Source organism: Diabrotica undecimpunctata, chromosome 1 (genome assembly GCF_040954645.1).
Source record: "Diabrotica undecimpunctata isolate CICGRU chromosome 1, icDiaUnde3, whole genome shotgun sequence".
NCBI lineage: Eukaryota > Metazoa > Arthropoda > Insecta > Coleoptera > Chrysomelidae > Diabrotica > Diabrotica undecimpunctata.
Genome location: NC_092803.1, coordinates 23,928,350 through 23,952,828, shown reverse-complemented (window position 1 = coordinate 23,952,828; position 24,479 = coordinate 23,928,350). Strand labels below are relative to the sequence as shown.

Below are 24,479 nucleotides of genomic sequence, written 5' to 3'. Positions count from 1 at the left end.
AGGTAAAAATAATCGCGCTGAAATAAAGGAGTGTGTCAAGGATAGCTATGAACGAATCATAAGGCAACAATAGTCACTTGTGAATGGATTTAATATCAAGGTTTCCCTGATTTAGGTGGAAAGATCTGCAGTGGTCGATAACGAATCACTTTTACTTGTCTTAACAGGATGTGTTCGTACAACTTGCTCAACATCGGTCGTCTTGCATCTGTTTCCTTAAGAAATAAACGGTGATTTTCTCAAGGGTACATAATATCTTAATTAGAGTGACTTTAATATACTGGTTTTTGTAATACATGCGTAATGCGGTGGTACTACTTCACGCGCCGGAGATTACTAGGCACTTTCATATTCTAGCATAAAATTAAACGAGACGTCGCCGGAGATAATTGTTTCAAATAAAAAGGAATTTCGGACAGACAATTTTCTAAACTTATCTAATTCCTGAATTTTTTTAAAAATAATAACAAAGAATAGGACCACTATCTTTTTGTCTATTTACTCTTTCTCTATTCTCTCCTCTGACCTTTACCATAAATCAGTTTATTAACCTTTTTAATCTTTAATCTATAAAAGTCCTCACAATTAAGAGACAAATAGTCTACTATAAAATGGAGCTTAGATTTAATAAATGGCACTTTTTTGTGACAGATAACTGCTTTGTTAAGTAAAATATAATGATTATTTTGATAACATTTGCAAATACATGATAATAGTCATCCATTAACGATATTAGTGGTTCTTGGATTAGTCTATTTTCCAAACCTAGTGTGTTACGAATAAGAAAGAAAGCATGTGGAAGTAAACTTCCACACTGTTCCTACTGTAGTATTCAGACAAATGTAAGAAAGCAGAGAATTTTCAAAATAAACACAACAATTTCAATTTGTATAAGATATGAAAGAATTAGTTGGAGTAAGAAAAATTAATAACTCAGACGTACTGCTAGACAGAAAGGAAATAATTATTATGGAAATAGAATAAACACGACTCAGATAGAAGCTCATAGTCGTCCACTATGGAACACAGGACTGCTCGAAAAACTTCCATTTAGATCTATATTGCGCGGTTGCAATTTAGTTGGTACATATCCCGGGTTTCCTCTTTCCGGTTCCGGTCTCCACTTCCGATGTGTTCTGCTCACTTCCATTTAATTTTTGCCATGTGTTTTAGAATGTCATCTACACCACTTCTACAAATGTCATCGTTTCTAACCCTATCTCTCAACGTTATGCCGACCAATGATCATTCCATTCTACGTTGCGTCACTTGTGATTTTCGTGCAGACGTCCTTGTTAGATTAAGTGCCTCTGCGCCATATGTAAGAACAGGCAGGACACATTGATTACAGGCTTTACTTTTTAGACTGATAGGTATATTACCTTTAAAAATATCGCGCAGTCTTCCATATGCGGTTCATCCCAGAGTTATTCCCTCAGCAGCTCAGCAGTTTGATTATTTCTGCTAATTTTTACCATACACCATACCATATTTAAAGAATAGCTCGAAATTAAATTCATCATCATTATTATCTTTTAGGTTCTAATATTCAGACCTATTTTACGTTCTGCATCGCTGAGTTCATTTAACATATTATTGACAATTTTTAGGTTATCTGAAATCATGAAAATGTCATCTGCGAATAGTAGGTGACCAAGCATCTCACCGTCGATATTTATTCCTTTATTTTCCCATTCCAGTGATTTCAAAGCATGTTCAAGTACAGAAATAAACAATTTAGGTGACATAGTACCTCACTGTCGAATATCTCTCCTGATATATATTTTATTGGTAGGGTTGTGCAGATTTATAGTTGTTGCAGCGTTGCTCTATATATTTTCTACAATGATGGTGTACCTACGATCAATTTGACACTCTTACAATGCCCTTAGTAGTGCGGGTAGTTCTATAGTATCAAATACTTAATATAAGCCTATAAACGTTAAAAAGAGAGGTCTATTGTATTCAATTGACTTTTCATCAAGACTGTTATGCATTGCAGGTAGTCATTTGTACCGAAGTTGAAGCGAAAACCAGCCTGTTCTCTTGGTTGGTACCGTTCGAACTTTATTTCCAATCTATTGGTTATTATTCTGGTGTACTTCTTCTTCACGTGCCATATCAGAATTATCCGACGTTTACGATCAATTGTTCTGCATTTGATATCTGAGTCCATTGACGAATGTTATTTAACGAAGAAACTTGTTTTCTTCCTACACCCCTACGGCTCTCTATTTTGCCTTTAAGGACCAGTTGTTGTTAACAGTATTTAGCAGTTCTCTATCTTTGTTGACGCTCCTTAGTACTTCTTTATTAGTTTTCCTTGCTGTCCAAGGTATCTTCAGCATTCGTCTATGAACCCACATTTCAATTTCTTCAATTTTGTTCATGATCGATACTTTTAGCGTCCAAACTTCTGCACTATACAAAAGTACGGACCAAACATAGTACTTAACCATTTTTTGTCTTAGATCTAAACTCAAATGATTATTACAAAGAAATGACTTTATTTTCATAAAAGTAGTTTTAGTCATTGCTATTCTATGTTTTATTTCTATGTCTGGATCTAGTTGGTCCGTTATCACAGTTCCCAAATATGTAATTTTGTGAACTTTCTCAACTTGGACTCCGTTTAATTGAAGCTTTGCATCGGGATGTGGGTCACGACTAAACACTAAAAATTTAGTTTTGTTTGAGTTTATTTTAATACCCATTTCCTCTCCTACCTCGTGAATACGATCAAGCAGAATTTGGAGACCATCAATAATATCTGACAGAATTACTGTATCGTCTGCATATCTAATCAAATTAAGTAGTTTCCCGTTGATTTTTATTTCATATGATTATCTCTCAAGTGCCTTTTAAATAACTGGTCCGAGTAAACATTGAACAATGTTGGCGACAAAATGCAACCGTTGCTCTATATATTTTCTACAATGATGGTGTACCTATGATCAATTCGACACTCTTACAATGCCTTTAGTAGTGCGGGTGGTTCTATAGTATCAAATGCTTTATGTAAGCCTATAAAAGTTAGAAGTAGAGGTCCATTGTATTCAATTGACTTTTCAATCAAGACTGTTATGCATTGTAGGTAGTCATTTGTACCGATATTTTTACCGCATTTTTTACCATACCAAATGCTTAATGCCCAATGGGCAGATTGTTGTACTCAATGAAGTTAATAAAAAAAAAATGGTACCAAAGTTGGAGCGAAAACCAGCCTGTTCTCTTGGCTGATACAGTTCGAACTTCATTTCCAATCGATTGGTTATTATTCTGGTGTACAGTTTGTATAAATGGATTAGTAAAGAAATTGGCCTGTAATTCTTTAAGTTCCTGTTGTTACCCTATTTATGCAGAAGAATTTTAATGGAAATATTCCAAGTTATAGGGATTTTTTAACTATACAAGCAGAGATTGAATAAATCTTGTGAGTAGGAAAGATCCGCCAAGTTTTATGGCTTCTGTACCTATTTCATCATCTCCCGGAGCCTTGCTGTTTTCCATTTTTTTGAGTGGATATCGTATCTCATCTTGACTAACATGGAATATTCTCAGATCCCTGCTTTTGTAAATTTTGATAGAAGGCATTCATAGGGGAATTATTTGAAGACAAGAAATAAAGACATTCATCTATGGACATTCTAAACAGACAAATAGCGATTCCTACAACTGAGATTCTTTATGCAACAATATCGATGAAAACCAATAAATCGAATAATCCAAACCAAATACCAAGTTACTCAATGAAAAAATTCTGATCGGATTATTTGATAAAATACACACAACACAAATCATCCCCCCGAAATATAAGAATCGAAATCAAATCGAAATGAACTCTCAGTTCTCTTCAAGCCTCTATCAAGAACCAATTGATAACAAGTTTTCATTGCCTTTTCTTGTGGCATCTTAAAGCAATTACAATTTGAATGGGAATAAGCCTAGAATCCATTGCCACTAAATAATAATAAATAATTTTATTGATTGTCAAATATAAAAAAATGTTTCGTCTACGAGTCATATTTTAAAAATTATTATAACTGTTTGTAAGTTAAACTTAACAGTAACTTTGAAAAACAATTTTTGTTTATAAAAATATTTTGGAAGCCAAGCTTCTATACTGGCGTTACCGATAGTAAAATTCTGAGGTAAGCGTCACGGAACTAGCGCAACGAGAAGGCGTCACGGACAGCGTCACGAACACAATATGGTAATTATAATGAGAAATAAAAAATAGAATATATATTCTCATTCTCATTTTCAAATCACTTCTTGTTTTAAAATAAGTTCGTATCAATATAATTATTATTTTTTAACATCTTATTTTGGTTATTTCATAAATATAACTACTATCAAATGATATTTATTTATATTTTATCATTAATTTAATATTTCGTCTGAATTTGACAGGTCCGTCAGCAGTAAACAACGTGTGCATTGTTAATACATTAGCAGATGGCGTTAGGAGCAAACATAATAATTTATTGAATTATTTTAATACAATATAGTTTGTTAAAAATTAAATTTTTTAATTTTATTCGATTTTAAAAATATTATTTAAATTTTTAAAATACACACGAAGCTTCGCGCTAGTCTACTGGTTCGAATAATTTTATCCAGGTGGATTTTTTCGGGAGTGAGTTTGTTACTTTCTGCGCCACAAAAAATGTAAGCGGACCTTATTTTAGTTATAACTTATCTTAATTTTCATACAAATCACTTTTACGAGTTGTGATTTTAAAGGTTTTTTTAAATATCTTTAAAAAAGTGTTCTGTAAAACACTTACCGTTTTCCGGTGATTCAACACCATATATTTGGAGTTTTGTATTCGACGAATAAAAGTTTACTTTTGAACAGCCATAACTTTGTCAATATTAAGTTTACGGTAATAATATAAAACGAATCTTTTTGCTTTATAATCTTCATTTTATATCCAATACAGTTTTGTCCAATCCAGTACAATCCATAACAGTTTACTCGATAAAATCTAAATTTTTGGAATTATGTACGAAGAACCGTTTAAAAACATGCTTTTTGACGTTTAATTTGTGAAAGTTCAGTCACGATTAACTCCAAAAATATTAACTTTTTGAAAAAATTCTAAACAAGATTTTTGTCTTAGAATTCACTATTCTAGTGACAACCACGATTTTTTTTGACAAACTTTTTCCACCCCCGATTTGCGATAGTAAGTCCCCCTTCCGCTACCCCCTAAGGAAAAGTACATATTTGCATAGGGGTACATTTTGATGTTTGAGCCATTTTCTACCTACTGTCAAAATTTCAAGCAAAGCCATGCATATAAAAAGAATTTTGCGCAGAAAACTGTCATATCCTGGACTATAAGATATTGTCAATATACCTCTTTTTTCATAGCAACACCAAACTAAGACGTGCTAAAGAAATCTCCTGGAAACATTCCTCGCCCTATATAAAAAATAGGTCAAGAGAATTTTCTTTCTGGAACACTGTCGTGATATTAGACCAGCAGGTCATTGTTATCTACTAATTAAAAAAATTTTGTTTTTAAAATGTATTATATCAACATCACAAACTACAACATCGAGAAGCCAATCGATAACAAATTCCCCATTTAAATTCATCAATGACACAATTTACCAGCAACTGTAACTTTCCACACGGTTTTCTCACCATTCTAATTCCGAGGCCAGAGGACATATTAAAGAGAGGCAAAGCGAATGATATATCAAATAGTTTTGCATGAAGAAATCAACGGTAGAATAATTAACGTTTCTGTTAGAATTCAGAAAAAATTGGCCACGACCGGTTTCTTCAAATAGTTGGCCAATCGGTAGCTGTAATGATCGACTTAGTTCTCTTCAGGGTCTCTATTACAGGGAACTTTGTACCGAATGTCTTCTATTAGAGTAAGAAGGTAAAATATAACAGCTATAAAGAGTGTATAACGTGTGTTAAACGTGGGAGGCATAGAAAAAACTTTTATACTGACTAGAACTAAACATGAATTAGAAATAATATTAGACCAGTAAAAGTTATTATCCATTTATTGTTCTGTACTACGCCCCTATTGACTTAAGCTTATTTATACCGCGTTCTAGTGCTATTTCACCGTACCAACAAAAATATGTGGTTCTATAACATACTTATATATTGCAGCCCTACAGTTATTTTAAAGGATATTAAGTATAAGCTTTTATCATACAACTGGGATTTTGTGTTGCTCAATAAAACAATTTTGCTTATTCACGGTACCACTTATGAGATATTGTTGCCAAAGTTTTAATTGAACAATGGCGATTTTCTTTAACGTCAAGTAATACATTTAATTAAATGCCATCGGCTACAGTATCAAATGGTATCAGTCACTCATAGACTTGCCCAACATTATCAATCTTACTAAATTTATGTAATATTCTGCTTGCTAATGATGTGTTTAGTATAAGCCATACTTTTTTACGATCTTCATAAAAAAGATCTTCAAAATTTCTATTAGCAGTTTTTCTGACAGTACCATTTTAATTTCAGACAATTTTTGTTAGGATAGTTCCTTTAAAACATATTATTATAAACTTAAAGTAAGATAGTACCAAATATATCAAATTAATAATGTCATATGCAATGTTAACTAAGAACTTACTGATTAGTTGCTTTCAAAGAACTTTCAAATATATTTTATAGCTTACTTGAGGTTTGGCAATATATTCGTACTATTACCGAGTGGTTCTTATGTTTTTATTGCAAAATAAATAATAAAATACCTGTTAAGAAAAAACAGCACGGGTTTTTTTTTGGTATACTATAAATTTAGGAGTTACAAATAACATGCAGTGGTACAGTTGAAACCAGAAAAAAATGTGGTTTTATTGTTTGCTATATTATGAAGAAAGAACTACATATTAACGTCAAAAGAAGTACGGAAACTTGAAAATAAAAATTGACTAGGAAAAGAAAAAATTGCCAAAAAGAAAAAAACAATAATATACCAAAATTAAATGAAAACTAAAGAAAATGAGCCAATCTACATCAACAACGACCTAACTAATTAAGAGATGAAAATTAAAGGGGAAAGAACCAGAGAAAAAAAGAGAAATGTACGAAAAAGACTATAACAAAAGATAATTCGAAATGGAAAACTATGAAAGTGAAATAAGAATAAAAATATTCCTATATGAGCATACAGCACATTTGCTGTATGAGCAACTCCAAGCAATATAGGACGGTGCGAATCATCATCATTCTCTTGCCCTTTATCCATATGCGGGGTCGGCTTCTCTGATTACATTTCTCCATAAGTGTATATCTTGGGTCATATCAATATTAATACCCTTTACCGACATGTCCTGCCTAAGCGTCTCCCCTCAGGTTTTTATTGGTCTTCCTCTCCTACTACTTCCAGAAACCCGCAGATCAGCAATTCTTCGTATTGGGTGATTAACGTCTCTACGCTGAAAATGACCAAACTATCTTAACCTATGCTCTCCCATCTTGGCAACAATTGGAGCCACCCCTAGACTTCCCCTAATATACTCATACCTAATTTTATCCTTTTTTGTCACTCTCTCTTTCTTTTTAACTGCCCAATATTTAGTTGCGTACATCACAGCTGGTCTTATGGCCGTTTAAGAGAATTTTCCTTTCAGCTTCATTGGAATTTGTCTGTCACACAACACAGCACTTGCATTGTTCCACTTCATCCATCCAACCTTAACTCTATTGCATGCATCTCCATCTATTCCCCCATTACTTTGTAACACCGATCCTAGGAACTTAAAATTATTACTGTTCACAATAATTTCACCATCCAAATATATCCTTCTATTTACACTAACTCCATCTTTAAATGAACATTCCAAATACTCTGTTTTTGTCTTATTAGGTTTTAAACCCTGTTCCTAAAGAGCTTGTCTTTACTGTTCAAGTTTTTGTTCTAAGTCGCTTTCACTATTTTCTACTAATACTACTTCATCGGCATACGTTAAGTACCACGGAATATTACCCTGTCGTTTCGCTGGTATTTGATCCAGAATTAATGATGATAAATAAGGACTAAGCACCGAGCTTTGGTGTAATCCTACTTTCACCTGAAATTTGTCAGTCTCTTCCGCATCTGTCCTAACACTATTTGTTACTCCCTCATACATGTCTCTCACAATCTTTACATATTCACTGGGGATTCCTTTCTTATTGAGTGTCCACCACAGAATCTCCAGATGAACACTATCATATGCTTTCTCAAGATCAATGAATACCATATGAGCGTTTGTTTCAATATTCCTGTATTTGTCATCAACTGCTTTATAATGAAAATTGCATCTGTTGTTGATCTGCCTTGCATAAAGCCACACTATCGGTCAAAATAAGACAATGTGAATAGTAAAAACAAAAGAAATATAAAAATAGTAGTTGGAGACATGAACGCTAAGGTAGGGAATGATAATACAGGGAATAAATTAGTAATGGCAAAGGAGGATTAGAAGAAAAAAAATGATAATGGAAGTCGATTGATACAGTATTAAAAAAATAAGGTTATAATAAGTGAAAGTATTTTTAAGTTCAAAAAGATATACAACGAAAGGTGGAAGTTTCCAGGAAAAAGATACAGAAATTCAATCGATCATGTACTGATCCAGTCATAATCGAAAAGCTCGTTACAAGATGACAGTAGCCTACGAGGAGCAGATGTGAGTCAGACAATATGCTAGTCAGAACCAAAATAATGATGAAATTATTTTAATCATTATTTACATAGAAAGCAAATGTGGAAGATTCTGAAACTAGGTGGACTACCGTTGAAATACATTTACTCGATCAGATTATTCTATAAGATCATAGCTGAAGAAATAGCAGACAAACAAGAGTTTAACAAGGATTAAATTGGATCATGAAAAAATAAGTGATAAAACACAGGTATTAGGTGAAACTTGCATAACCAGTTGGAGGACTTAAAGTTGGTAGAAGGCTTTTGAGTCCTAACCGAACATTATCGGTACTTTCTTTTAGACAACCGATTATTCGAACAGCATTGATTGATTCACTATGACATTGCCCAAAGAATTGAAGACTTACTTGCGGAATATGTTTTAGAGATGGAATATGTTTTAGAGACCAACCATTCGGCATGGCGAAGAAAGAAATTTGTGTAATAGCCTACGAGCTTGCGAAGAGAAACGGTATTAAACACAGGTTTTCTAAAAACAAATAGTCAGCTTGGTTTAAAGATTTTCTAAAGAGACATTAAGAGATTTCTTTTAGAATTTCTGAGGCTACCTCAGCCACCAGAGCGAGAGGCTTTAGTTTTTTTTTCCCTTTCAGATAAACAAAACAAAAACAAATATAAACATAGAATTGATTGAAGCAGTAAAAACGTTGTACTACCAACAAACAACAAGAATTAAAACAGGAAATCTGATAACACCGGGATTCAAAGTGACTAAAGGACTAAGACAAGGATGCTGTATATCCCCAACATTATTCAAAATATACCTCGAAGCAGCACTCAACAAATGGAAGAAAAAATGTACGAATATGGGCATACCACTAATAGACTTAACTTTGTACACTCTGTGCTTTGCAGATGACCAGGTCATCATCGCACAGGACTCTGAAGACCTTAGTTACATGATGCGAAAACTATTAGAAGAGTTTACAGAGTGGGGTTTGGAAGTGAATATGGAAAAAACTGAGTACATGAGTATCGGAGGAGATCCACATAACCTTCTCGTAGAGGAAAATCAAGAGATCAAAATATGTGATAACTACAAATACCTAGGAGTAAAAATCACTCAAGACGGAAAATTAGATGCAGCCATTAAGGAACGAAATACACAGGGAAGGAAAGGCATAGCCTTACTAAACAGCGTACTGTGGGATAAAAACATCTCCAAAGACAACAAAAGAAGAATATACAACACCATAATAAAAAGTATCACAACATATGGATGCGAAGTGTGGCCCCTAAAAGACAGATCAGAGAAAATGCTTAGAGCAACAGAAATGGACTTCTGGCGCCGCTCGGCGGGAATCTCCAGACGCGACAGAATAACAAACGAGAGAGTCCGAGAAATCATGGGGGTTACACATAATATTGTTGATGACATCAAAACGACACAACTCAGATGGTACGGACACGTAAGGAGAATGCCGGAGAATAGAATACCAAGACAAATTCTTGAATGGCAACCAAGAGGTAGGCGAAGACCAGGAAGGCCTAGAAGAAGTTGGAGAGAAGGAGTTGATAAAGAAATCAGAGAAAGAGAACTGGAAGACGATCTATGGAACGATAGAATGAGATGGAGATTGGAAATCGGAAGACGTCGAAGAACGTTGTAAACCGAAATTATATATAGATAAACTACAAAGCTTGTTTTTGAAATTGGATCGAACAGCTGTCATACTTAATAACAGACTAAGTGGATTCCAGACAACATGCATCTGTCCTTTTAATCCATCTGATCGACTAATATTGAAACCGTTGATCCTATTCATGAACCAAGAACTATTTCTCCACAAAAAGATACTTATTCGCTTCCAAGTTCTTTACTTACAAAGAAAAGAAAAAATCATAATACATCTTCATCATACGAGTGAAAAAAACAGGAAGTAAATGGACGATCTTCGAAAGATATCACCTTTTTAGAAACAGTTCGGTGGGTATTATCAAAAAATAAAACTTTATCTATTGCAGCTTCAAATCCGGAAGTCATTGTTTCAAAGGATTCAGTTGACGTTACAATCTCTGCAATTGGCAATTCAATTTACGAAGTTAGCACTTCAGAACAGAAAGATGGCGTTAAAGGAAATGAAATTCCATCATCTTTTGTAGAGAGGCACTTGTTTAACACTCCATATGATATATCTCTACTACATCAGACACCTTCTTTGACAAGGAGTTCAAGACCTTCGTAAGGATTAATTTGATCAAAGGAACAAGGTTTTCACCTCCACACCAATTTATCTTTTATTAAAAGAAAAACAAAAGACGCCAAAGTCAACTTCAAACGTCAAGAAAAAGAAAGAAAATAAAAGATTTAATGATGATGATAACGACGCCGCCTGCGTATTTTGCTCGGAATTATTCAGTACATCTCAGGCGAAGAAAGGTATGGATTAAGTGCATTTTGTGCAATAAATGGTGCCATCTATTACATGCGGGTGTAACTGACAAGCAGAAATTGTATGTATATTTGCGACATTTGTAAGTAACAATGTTTTATTACTTTTTCTGTAGTAAAGAACTGTCATTTTACATCATGGACTGGGTCATTTTACCCAAACCATGGTGTAAAACAGTCCCTATAGAGCTTTTCAAAAATAATGTAATTGCATATTTAAATATAAATTTTTTACAGAAATATGTTCTGCTATAACCCTCTTATTGTTTGATTAATTGTTACTTAATAATTTCATTTTTGGTTATTTTTACCTTAAAAAAAATATTACAGAGACCATTTTGCCTTACTCTCCCCTATATGTCTTATGTCATATAATGCAAGGTAGTGGGTAAAAGTTAGTGAGTTGTAAGAAAAGTTGTGGCTTATTCCCAATAAAAATAGTAAATGCAAGAACAAAATAAATACAAAATCGATCTTTCATAGCCTTTGCTTCGAAAATAATTAACTCATAATTTTACGGAGCGTTTCCAAACATTATGAACTCACTGTAGTATAATAAATGTACCAAAATCGTATCACCCTGTACCTTTTATTTCACATCAATTAAAATTGTCGTTATCTAAGTGCCTGGTAAAAGATTTCAAAATGTTTACTTCTGCAATACGCACCACGATGTTTTTTCCTAATAAGGAACATTTTTTAACGAAATACCTCTCACAGTTTGTTAATAATGAGAAAAACCCAATACTTACGTAAGGATCCTTCCTGCTTCTTTGCTCCTATAAATGTCGCACTCGTGGAGAGGTCTAGCAGGATCAGTGGGTGAGTACTGTCCTGCGGCGATGCATAGGGAACGGTAAATTTGAAACTGCAGAATCGTGCTAACGAAATACCTGAAACAAAGAGAATGGTACATATTATTATCAATGATTTTAATTACTTGAAAGACTGTTATCGTTTTAATATTTTGATGCCAATAAAGTTACATCCATGCTTCGGAAATTATTCAAACAGTTCCTGTAATTTTTTTAAAAGTAAGTTATTCTAAAGTTATTCTACCATATAAAATGTAAAAAACCAATATGAAAATAATTCAGGTGACGACAACTATAAATAGTGATGCCTTCCTGGAAACAAAATACACCAAAGAAAAAAAATTAATGTATTACGATGATTGTACACACAACTCAATAAATAACTTCTTTACAAAAACAGAGTTAGATGACGCACTTAAAGAATTTAAGAAATCTGCACCATCTGACAACATACCCATTATTTTTTTTCAGAATTTGCCTGAGAGTGCAAAAGAGTTTTTGCGGGTAGCCGGTAGGAACTCTTTTGGAGTCCTTTGGATTCTATTGGCTAGTCCTATCAGGGAAAGTGAATCAATCCCTGTCCCAGCAGATTCCAGGAGCTTCTTGACCCGGGAAGCTAGCACCTGCTAAGGGTCCCTTGTCCAGGGTCACGGATGAAGTTTAGAACGGCATCCAAGGCGACGAAGAATACTTTCGGTACGGCGAAGATGGTGAAGCTGGCAACCCTTGATTTTAGGAGTAGTATAAGATCACAAACCTAGAAGCGTCTGACCCGGAGCGGGCTGCTTCAAATAGCGTCGGTACTCACAATGAGCGGCTGAATTAAAAACTAACCAACCCCCCTTGCCAGCGTCGTGTTTCAAGGCAAATAAATCCCAACAAAATGTCAGATTTTAAAACAAAAGCGGATGTACCCCAGGTTAGTGTAGCGTGAAATCGAAACTCTCACACTGATTTATCAGTCTGTCCCAAGGATTCTGGGGGGATAAAAAACTGAAGACGCGAAAGACGAAAAAACCTTTAAGACTCTTTATCTGTACCTAGAATGCCAGAACATTATTATCTGAAGAAAAACGCACTGAAATAAAAATCGAGATGTCAAAAGTAAAATGGGATATCATTGGAGTCAGTGAAGTAAGACGACATCAGGGCATATATTTTACAGTATAGGTAGTGAAACCGAATCAATCGGGGGAGTCGGTTTCTTTATACACAAAAGACTTACAGATGACATAGTAATTACAAGAAGTATATCCACAAGAGTAGCCTATTTAATCGTAAAGCTAAACCGAAGGTATAAAATAAAGATTATTCAGGTATATGCATCAACAACGGACCATCCGGATGAGGAGATTGAAAACTTCTACGATGACGTCTCTGCGGCACTGAAAGAAACACCAACACACTACACGATTATATGCGGCGACTTTAACGCAAAGATCGGTCTAAAGCAGGATGAACAGGAAACAGCACTAGGTAAATTTGGATCCAAAGGCAGAAACGAACCTGGACAAACACTAATAGAATTTCTATTACAACAAAATCTATACCAGATGAATAGTTTTTTTCCCTAAAAAAGATCACAGAAGATGGACGTGGAAAAGACCAGATGGTAAGACCAAAAATGAGATAGACTACATAATTACTGACAAAAAATATATATTCAACGATGTCACAGTCCTTAATAGCTTTACCACGGGCAGCGATCATAGAATGGTAAGAGCCAAACTAAAATTAGACTTAATAACAGAAAGATCCAAAATGATTAGGAAGAAAGCCAACCCAATATGGAACGACCCAACGAATTTAAATGAATATCAAGGCAATATCAATAAACTCCTACAAAAAAATGAATGCATGAATAATGTAAATGCCCTAAACGAAAATATCGTAGAAGCTATTCGAGAGGCTCAAGTAAAATGCTGCCCTAAAAGACGCCAAGACGAAAAAATAACCATTGAAACAAAGCAACTAATGGAAACTAGAAGAAAAATCAAAGGAAAAGAAAGCATTGACGAAGAAGAACTGCGAAAAATAAACAAAGAAGTATCAAACGCTATAAGGAAATTTAAGAATGAAAAAGTTCAGCGAACTATAGAAGAGAACAAAAGTCTGAAAGTCCTAAGAAGACGACTAAACAAGAGTCCCCACATCAAATAAAGAACTACTACACAAGCCAAAGAGAAGACTAAAAAAACTTGGAAGCCGCCGCATCACGCAAAATTGTTAACCAGGGTTCAGAGCTCATGCCAGAGATCACACTAAGCGAAATCCAGGACGCAATGAAAAAGATGAAAAACAACAAAGCGCCAGGAGAAGATGGAGTCGTAATACAAGCTATAAAGATGGGCGGACGTGCCCTTCTCAACCAAATTAAAATGTTTAACCTTTGTCTAACAGATTGTTGCATACCAAAAACATGGAACAATGTAGCAACAATTGTACTACACAAGAAAGAAAGGAGACAAGGTGCACCTAGAAAACTATAGGCCAATCAGCTTATTGAACCACATCTATAAAATGTTTACCCGAATAATCACGACAAGACTAGAGAAAAAGTTAGATTTCTACCAGCCCCGAGAACAAGCTGCCTTTTGCTCAAAATTCGGAACAAACGAAACCTACAAACAGTAAAAACCTTAATAGAAAAGTCGCTAGAATATAAAAGACTACTGGTACTTATCTTCGTAGACTTTCACAAAGCCGTCGACACTGTAGAATTAGACAGCCGTATAACTGCTCTCAACAATAGTAGAATATATTACCGGCTCACAAAGCTAGTACAAACATTATACTAAAACGCCATAATGCCTGTAAAACTACATGATACCACCAGAGAAATTCATATCAAGCGAGGTGTGAGACAGGGCGACACTCTCTCACCTAAGTTATTTATAACGGTCCTCGAATACGCCTTTAAAATGCTAAAGTGGGAAAATAGAGGAATAAAAATAGATGGAGAAATGCTCAATCATCTGCGTTTTGCCGACGACATAGTACTTATTACCGAAGATCTGGGTGAAGCACAACAAATGGTGCAAGAATTAGAAAACGTATCTTCAACAATAGGTCTAAAAATGAACATCAGTAAGACCTAATTTATGACAAATTTAGTTCCCAGCGAACACGTAATCATCCAAAATCAAGTGGTAGAATTGACAGAAAAGTACATATACCTTGGTCATGAAATCAGAATAGGCAAGGACAACCAGACCTGCGAATTTCAACGACGAATAACACTTGCTTGGGCGGCGTATGGTTCACTAAGAGACATCTTTAAGAGCAACATCCCGATAGGTATGAAACGGAAGACATTTGACCAATGCGTTCTTCCTATTATGACATACGGAGCAGAAACTCTCACTCTCACAAAAACAACAGCACTAAAAATGCGAGTGGCACAAAGGCGCATGGAAAGATCAATTCTCGGCGTGACAAAAAAAGACAAAATAAGGAATCAAGACTTAGGGAAAAGAACAGGTATCAGTGATGTCGTCGAACGTATAGTCAAGCTGAAATGGAATTGGGCAGGTCACATAGCGAGACTGAAAGACACAAGTGTGGCAAAGTGTTAGAAAAAATGGTAAACTAAAGATTATTTTGGTACCTAGAACATCACAATAAACTTGTGATTTCCGTCACAATAGGTGTACAACTGACAACTTGATGGACCTAGAGTCAGAAATTCATAAAGCTTTTGCAAACAAACAGGAATGTATCGCAGTATTTATAGATATAACAAAAGCATATGATACTATATGGCGACGCAACATTATAGGAAAACTCAACAAGTGGAACCTAAAAGGAGATATTTTACACTTTATAAGCAACTTCTTTAAAATTAGAAACTTTCAAGTCAGAGTTGATATTATCTTATTTTCAAAGAAAATACAAACAAACGCAAGGCTCTACAATAAGCACGACCCTTTTTTAATTGCTATAAAAGATATTCTAGATCACTGCTCCCCTCTAGCGAAAGGAAGACTTTATGCTAATGATCTGGTTATATTTGCTAAAGGGAAAAATATCACATCTACCCAAAAAGATATTTAAACTTCACTACATAGCTTAGATCGCTGGTCAGAATCCATAGGATTGAAGTTTTCTAGATCTAAAACAAAATGTGTGTTTTTTTCGAAAAAACATTTGCAAGTAAATCCATCATTATACCTTCAAGGGCAATTGTTAGAATTTAAAAATAGCATTCGCTTCCTAGGTAAGACTTTTGATGAAAAACTCACCTGGGGAGACCATATTGTAAACTTAAAGAAAACATGTCAAATCCGAATAAATTTATTAAGAACCATCGCCGCTCATACAACTTCTATTGTTTATTCTTCTGCTAAAAAATCTCTATTACAGCAACTAAATACAATACAAAGTAGTGCATTACGAATTGCCACAGGAGCTTTCCGAACATCGCCTGTCGTAAGCCTTCTATGCCCAACGGAAGAACCACCTTTAGAATATAGGAGAATTTACTTAAGTTTATCGTATGCGTCAGATGCTCTTGCAAATGATAATAATCCAGTCAACTATAATATCAAAACCAGCCGTTTCCCTAATATATACTTTAATAAGAGGCAATATCAACCTTTTTACGAAAGAATTAGACAATATTCAAATAACCTTAAGATACAACTACCAGATTTCTTTGCATCAAATACCAAAACACCTCCTCCCTAAACAATTTCCCCGTTTCAAATCAATACTGACCTAACAAAATACAACAAAACTGAAATAAGCCATAATTACATTAAACATGCTTTTCTTGAGATAATAAACTAGCGTTATCAGCACTAGATTATTTTCCTATATATACCGACGCCTCAAAAGCAGACTAACATCTTGGAGCATCAGTGATATCTCCTAACGCTGCTAAACCTTTTCAATTATCTTCGTTTAATAGCATCCTTACAGCCGAACTGTACGCCATCTCGGAAGCAGTAAGATTTGCAAAATCGACTCCAAAGTAATAATAATTACAGACTCTCTAAGTTCCATTCACAACATCCAACAGTTATACTCTAAACATCCAATTGCCAGCTTAATAAAATCAGAATTATTTTTTTCTTCCCCAATTAGAAATCAAATTATTATGGGTTCCATCACATAGGCATATACGGAAATGAAAAATCGGATTTGTATGCTAAAGAAGCAACAACCAGCACCGAAGCAACTAACAATAGTGCGCGAAGTAGTAGCGAGTGATATGAAAGCAGTTATTAAAAATAAAATAATGTGTATGTGGCAAAACAAGTGGAATAGGTACGACTGCAGAGAAACTTAAAACAATAAAAGCGAGTGTGAAACCGTGGAAACAACTAAATATAAGTCGTGTGAACCAAGTAAAAATTGACAGGTTACGTACAAGACTAACTCATTCTTACCTATTTAATAGAGTCAATCCTCCTAAGTGTGAGATTTGTAATAAAAGCCTAAGTGTGTATGTATCACATACTAATGGAGTGTAACAAACACAACAATATAAGAACTAACAACTGTGCAACCAACCTTACATCTATTTTAAAAGAAGACTGTAATTCCGTAAATGTTATAAACTTTTTGAAGAATGTATATCTATTTCATCAGTTGTAATTGTAATGTAAATATATTTGTAGAGCGCTGTAATGTAACTTATGTCGCTAAAAACTCTTAGTAGTTAATGCGAATAAATAAAACAATATATATATATATATATATATATATATATATATATATATATATATATATATATATATATATATATATATATATATATAATTACCGTTTACATAAACTATTATAAAATCAACAATAACAATTCTTGTACTACTTTTTTCTCTTCACGTTTACGGTAATAAAAAAATGTCCTAATATGAACACTTTATTATTAGTATTTACGAAATAAACCGTAATTCATTGCCAGGAAAAAGATAATGCGTGCATGTAAACCCCATGACGAAATTTAACGCCATAACAAGAAACAAGTTGAAGGACTGTATACTTTCTTCCCAAGAATTCGTTTCGGCAGGCATTTTTATTGCAAGTGTCTTATCAAATATATTGCGCGGGATCTAGCATTCGTATATGCCATCTGACACCGGTAACGGACTGTTATGTAACCGACAGTTTGCGGTTCGCTTCACTTACTGGAAAATACTTTCCATTTATGACCTGTGCTTCGAGAATGAACGCGACAGTTGAAAGGGAAAGCCGGTCGATATTTTTAAGGGAAGTTATTGGTGAATGCTAATTTGGAGTGGTTTATTGTTTGAGAAATAGCCGTAGGTCTGGATAATTCGTAGTTAAATCTTTAAATGTTTTACTATAGCTACAGGGTGGACACAATTATTAATGTCATTCTTTCTGTGTTCTTTCGATATTCAAGATTTGAGTAAATCTATTAGCAATTAGTATATCTAATTACAAAATAAACAAAATTTGTGACTTTTTTTGCCTAATTTTTTTTGTATACGTAACTTTCTCTCCCTCTTGTTCTTTCTCTTTTCCCGAAAGGGGAGGGGATAACGATTATATTAAGATAGAAAAACAAACAAGGCGACTACCAAAAGGGCACTACACAGCATCTTCGTTATTATTAAACCTATAGTTACATATGAGATATCATAGGGCACTATAGATGAAAATAGATTTAATACATACACACATAACATAGTCTAGTATTTAATGATAAATGCCTACAAAGAAGATCCTTAAATTAAATGTACCAAAAACCAACACGGATCAACAACTATATTTGAATTAAAATTCAAATCATAACATGAATTTTATAAAAGACAATCATCAAATACTTATAGGATAAATCCAAACATACTTGTTCTAACGAAAACGTTAGAGGAGAAAAATTTATTATTGATTGCAGATTCACAGTCAAAATTTTCTTGTTATCAGTTATCAATGTTAGTACTACATATACCTAATATTTTTATGGATATATAAATTTTGTTTTGATATATTTTTATTTTGTTTTTCTTGTTTTTTTTGTTTTGTTTTCTTTTTTATTTTGTTTTGTTGCTTTTTTTGTTTTTTGCTTTTTTTTTGTTCTTTTTTTGGATTTATTTTTTTGTTTTTTGTTCTATTTCTATTTTCTTAATTCTTTTACGTTTTTTTTTAATTTGTGGTATACTTTTTTTAAGATTAAGGTTTGTTTGGAAAACAACACTTAGAATTTATTAATTCCTTATAAAACTTATAGAGGAATTTCACAACAGAAAACATGGAAAAACAAAAAATTTAAAAAGATTGTATACTTTATCCACAAATGTCTCAACAATGAACAAGAAATAATGAAGATATTTATTTAGGTGAAATTCGACCACAAAAAGAGACAATTTGATAGATTTACGATAGATGTAATTTTCATTACAATTATTGTGGTTTACTTCAAAAAATTCTGGGAATAAGTGAAACCCGATGGGTATGAAATGGAAAATGTAAAGTTAGAGACCATACGATACTCTATTCGAGTAATAATGACACAGAGCATTGACATGGCGTGGCAATAATACTGAACAATGAAATCTCACAACACGTCCAGAATTTTCTACCTTTTTCCTTAAGAGTTATGCTACTACAACTAAAAATGAAAGACAGAAAAATATACATAATTCAAGTCTATGCTACAACGGTCGAAACAGATGACGAAGAGGTGGAATCGTTCTAAGAACAAATTCAAGAGGCATTGAGAACTACCAAAGCACGTGACGTCACAATAATAATGGATGATTTGAACTCAAAAATTGGAAAGGTAATACAAGCAACGTAGTGGGAAATTTTGGATTAGGTAATAGAAATCAAAGAGGAGATAGGTTGATACAATTCTGCCAAGATAATAATATTATTTTTACAAACACGTTCTTTGAATTACCTAATAGACGTTTGTACACGTGGAAATCGCCAAGAAATAATGAACATCAGATAACGAGATATAAAATAGATTACATAATGTTCAAAGAAAGATATCGGAATAGTATTACTACACCCAAAACACAACCTGAAGCAGATATAGCATCTAACCATAATCTCTTAGTAGCACATATGAAAATTAAAATGAAAAGAATAAAGAAGACAGCAAAAGAAGAAAGAACTGATATAAATGCACTAAGAAATCCAGAAATCAGAGAAAATGCTATGCTTGAAAGCCAAATCCTCCAGGCGATCAGCTAGCGAGAAAAGCAAAATTCATTTAGCTGATCTACCGATACACACAATTCTTGGTTAAACGATCAAGGCGGCTTTACCACAGCAAGGCCTACCGGATGCTCCATTTAACAGGGTATCTAAAGGTAGTCCGCAACAAGCGACCGAGATAGGAGACCGAGACAGGAGACAGATAATCGAGACCAAGACACCAAGTGAACTGCCGCTCCTCAAAATGAGTACGCGACCGTGACAAGCGAAATAATCAAAACGTGCGTCTATACTTCAGTATATCAGATGTGGAAAAGGGGCGTGTAACGACTTCGAATCTATTCTTTAAAAGGTTACTGGAAAAAGAAAATGACGATATATTTCTAGTATTACGTGTTTCAAATGAAAAAATGGAGGTGTATAAATTCTATATTTAAAATGAATCGCGAAGAACATTTTATATTTTATAGAAGGATTCTACTTAGGATCTATAGGAGGATCAACAATAGTGTGAGTTTTTAGCCATTAACTCCATTAGCAATTAGCATGAGCATTTTTATAAAGAAAATCATGCACAAAACAGTGCGAAAAAGAAAGATACTGATTTCACTACTGCTCTTAAGAAAGATTGACGAGACACCGATAAGCGACAGTGTTTTGTCGCTTGTCTCTATCTCGCGCTGTAGACTGACCCTAATATAACAACATTGAGAGCAGACATGAAGAGACTCCAATCGATCTCGTCTATCTTTCGGTCTTTTGTCTCGGTCGCTTTTTGTGGAATGGTACCTTAACCCTTTGAGACCCTGTGTACATGTGTATGAACATAGCTTTTATTGTTTTGTTAAATACCAACTACTCGCTTATCTATACCGAAATAGCATTCAGTCACTCAAATATACATTTACGATCCACATTTTTAACTTCTGCTTCCATCTAGTGGTCAACAGGTAAAGTTGTCAGCGATTTTGTTGTAAAGTGTCAGCTGTTTAGTTGGTAACCGATACTGCTAGTTTTATTTTACGAGAAACTGTTATCTTTTGTGAAACGAAATTGATCCAACTTTTTAAGTGTGATTTATAAGGTAAGTAGTTTTTTATAAAGTACACAACATTGCCATAAAAACGATAGTTTTGAAATAAACAAACATTTTTTAGATGCACATGAGCATGTACAAGTGGTCTGAAAGCATATTTCTGATTGTACATCTGTATGTACATATGGTCTAAACTTGGGTTTTAACTTAGTATTGTTGATTGCAGATAACATGGATTACAAAAGAAAAAAATATGATTTCGACAACCCAAAACATCTCCAAGAGTTAATTGACCTAATAGAGGACGGTAACGTATCAGAAATAGACAATTTGGAAGTTCCCGGAGGAAAGAGTTCTGACGAGGAGGATGGAATTCTGGATAACTGTGAGAATAAATCTATTATAAGACCAGGGGTTGATGCTTTGACCAGACGTGACACTGAGACACTGGAAGAAGGTGATGGCAGCGAAAATGATAATGAGGAGTTAGGGAGAACTTATGATTCAGACGACGAATATATACCAGATGAAGTTGCAGGTTACTCGGGTACAAAAAAATTAGGAAGTAAAGTATGTTTCTCAGAAAAGGATTGTTCTAAAAAACCAAAACAAAGAGAAATTAAAACAAAAAAAAGAACCGTAGAGTGAACTAAGGCATCGATAGAGACTCCTACATTTACATGGCATCCTACTTCCCCAAATACAAGTCTTACAGAGCCACTGTACCCAATTCAGTATTTTTCGAAGTATATTTCAAATGATTTGTTTGAAAATATAGCAACATTTACAAATGTATATGCCTTACAGAACGAAAAAAATTTAAGACCAACTAATGAGAGAGAAATTAAAATTTTATTTGCACTTCATATAATGATTGGAAATTTAAACAAATTTCCCAAAATTAGGATGTACTGGGAAAGAAGCCTTGGTATTAGAATGTTCCTAGATAACATGTCTAGGGACAGATTTTTCCAGCTTAGAACATGTTTACATCTAGTGAACAATTTGGAAAGACCAGCAGGTGATACAGATAAATTTTATAAGGTTCGTCCTATCATCTACGCTGTCAGAAAGAGATGTTTACAGCTTGAACTTGAGGAAGTACTTAGTGTTGACGAGCAAATGATTCCTTACACAGGAAAACTTTCCGTAAAACAATATGTGAAGGGGAAACCCTGTCCTTGGGGAATAAAATTATTCGTCTTGTGCGGAAAAAGTGGTCAGGCTTTTGATTTTGTTTTTTATCAGGGTAAATCTACAGAACTGAATGCAGATAATAAAACAAAACATGGATTAGGGGCATCTATCGTTCTTCAACTAGCCGAAAGAATTTCCACCAGTGAAGGCACAAATTATATTATGACAATTATTTCTCATCCTATGAACTACTTGAAATATTATTGGCCAAAAAAATATATGCTGGAGGGACTATTCGAATAGATAGATTTTACAAACCTCCTGTGTTACCAGACAATGAAATGCTGAAACTACCGAGAGGTTCCGTAGATGAAGTCGTCAATAAAGAAAAAAATGTGGTGCTTGTCAAATGGTTAGATACAAAGACTGTGAAATTAGCCTCCAATTATGTTGTTGCAGGTAATTTAGACATAGTTAGAAGATGGGACAAAAAAGGCTCTTGTTACGTAGATGTTAACCGACCTAAAATTGTCAAAGATTATAATTATGGAATGGGCGGAGTTGATCTAATGGACCAGATGATTAATTATTATCGAATATTTATTAGATCGCGAAAGTGGACATTGCGTGTTATTATGCACATGATAGACTTCGCTCTCACCAACAGCTGGCTGGAATACAGGAAGGACTGCGACAAATGTAATACAACCAATAAGGATTGAATGAAGTTTCTAGACTTCAGAGTCAGAGTTGCCGAAAGCCTAATAAATACGGGCAATTCAGTAAGTAGAAAACGAGGAAGACCAGCATCTTCATCTCCTAAGCCTTCTATTTCAACATTTAAAAGACGAGGAGAGACGAGACCATTTTTGGAAATACAAACGGACAATTTTGGTCACATACCGGAGTTTGATTCTAAGAAGGAGGCTACTAGGTGTAAAAACACAGATTGTAATGGACGTAGTTATGTGTTCTGTACAAAATGTAAAATACATCTGTGTTTAATTAAGGCTAGAAACTGTTTTACAGCTTTTCATGAACAATAAATATGTAATAATAATTACTTTGTAGTAAATATATTTTTAGTGTTGAGTTTATATTTAAGACCATATGTACATACATATGTAAAATAAAAAATTTTTTTTTTTTAAAAGAGTACACAAGTTTTTTTCATTTTATCTTACTAATTGAAGACTTTTGAAATATAATAACACATAAGATTTTTTTTTTTAAATAAGAAAGTCAGGTCTCAAACGGTTAATATAGACTAGTAAACTACCCCAACGTTATGTCATGCGATTGGATCAGGATAGATGGCTAATTTGGTGGATAAGGGGGTGCCGACTTCGATAAGGCGAGATCTCTTTGACTTTTGGACATGAGAACTCCTTACTCCGGGGAATTTTATGTCACTAGGAGCTAGGATTAGAGGGTGAAAAGTTCACCAACTGTTGATCTACCACATACATTAAGTGCTTATGGTACTCCTATAGCTTTTAACACATCCTACGTTCTGGTCATTTCAATTCAGTCAAAAGCTTTCGAATAATCGACAAATCAGAATAATTTTAACATAAAACGTATACACTTTGTATAAAATTTATATTATTAGAAATCGAGTGCAATCGCGAAGATAATCAAAAGATACTTACGTGGCCAAGTGCATGTTAATTCGTTTAAAGAAGCCAAAGGTCATTGGTAATAGTTCTGTTGAAAGTTTTCGTTTGGGTAATTTGCGTTATTATTTAAATGTTGACATTAGTGCAATTGAAAATTATTATTATTGAGGACAGATGGTTCAAGAGTAACACGGTGTGGAAATCATTTTACGTATATACCGGACGCAGAAGGTGGCAAAAAATAAATAAAATACGTGTATAAGACAATTAATAAATTAAAAAATGGATATATTTAAAAAGTTAATAAAGATAATGGTACTGTTTTTAAACGATCACAAAATTTACTAACAAACTCACAACAGATTCTTTTTTGTGAATCTTTGTCAAATAACATATTAAACGACAAATTAGAGCTAGGTAATATTTTTTAAAGGTGTTTTTGTTTTAAATATACTATATAAACTAATAAATTTAGCTCTGTAATCAGTTAGCTAGAGTGTAAACCAAAAAATTTAATTTTTTGAATTTGATATTTTAATAAAGTGCTAAATGAAACCAAATTTGAGAAAAATATGCACTCTGAACAAAAATAGAATATAAAATAAGTAGTGATGTAAAATGCTATTATTACATAATTTAGAG

The 24,479-nt window shown here is 33.8% G+C and overlaps 1 protein-coding gene across 1 annotated transcript in view; it reads right to left on the bottom strand.

Moving 5' to 3' along the window:
- Positions 1 to 24,479, bottom strand: part of Ance-3 (angiotensin-converting enzyme Ance-3) — a 245,584-nt gene that overhangs the window by 38,386 nt on the left and 182,719 nt on the right. The window contains exon 22 of the mRNA XM_072522909.1: positions 11,850 to 11,990. Coding sequence (XP_072379010.1) covers positions 11,850 to 11,990 — 141 coding nt within the window. The remainder of the gene's footprint in view (positions 1 to 11,849; positions 11,991 to 24,479) is intronic.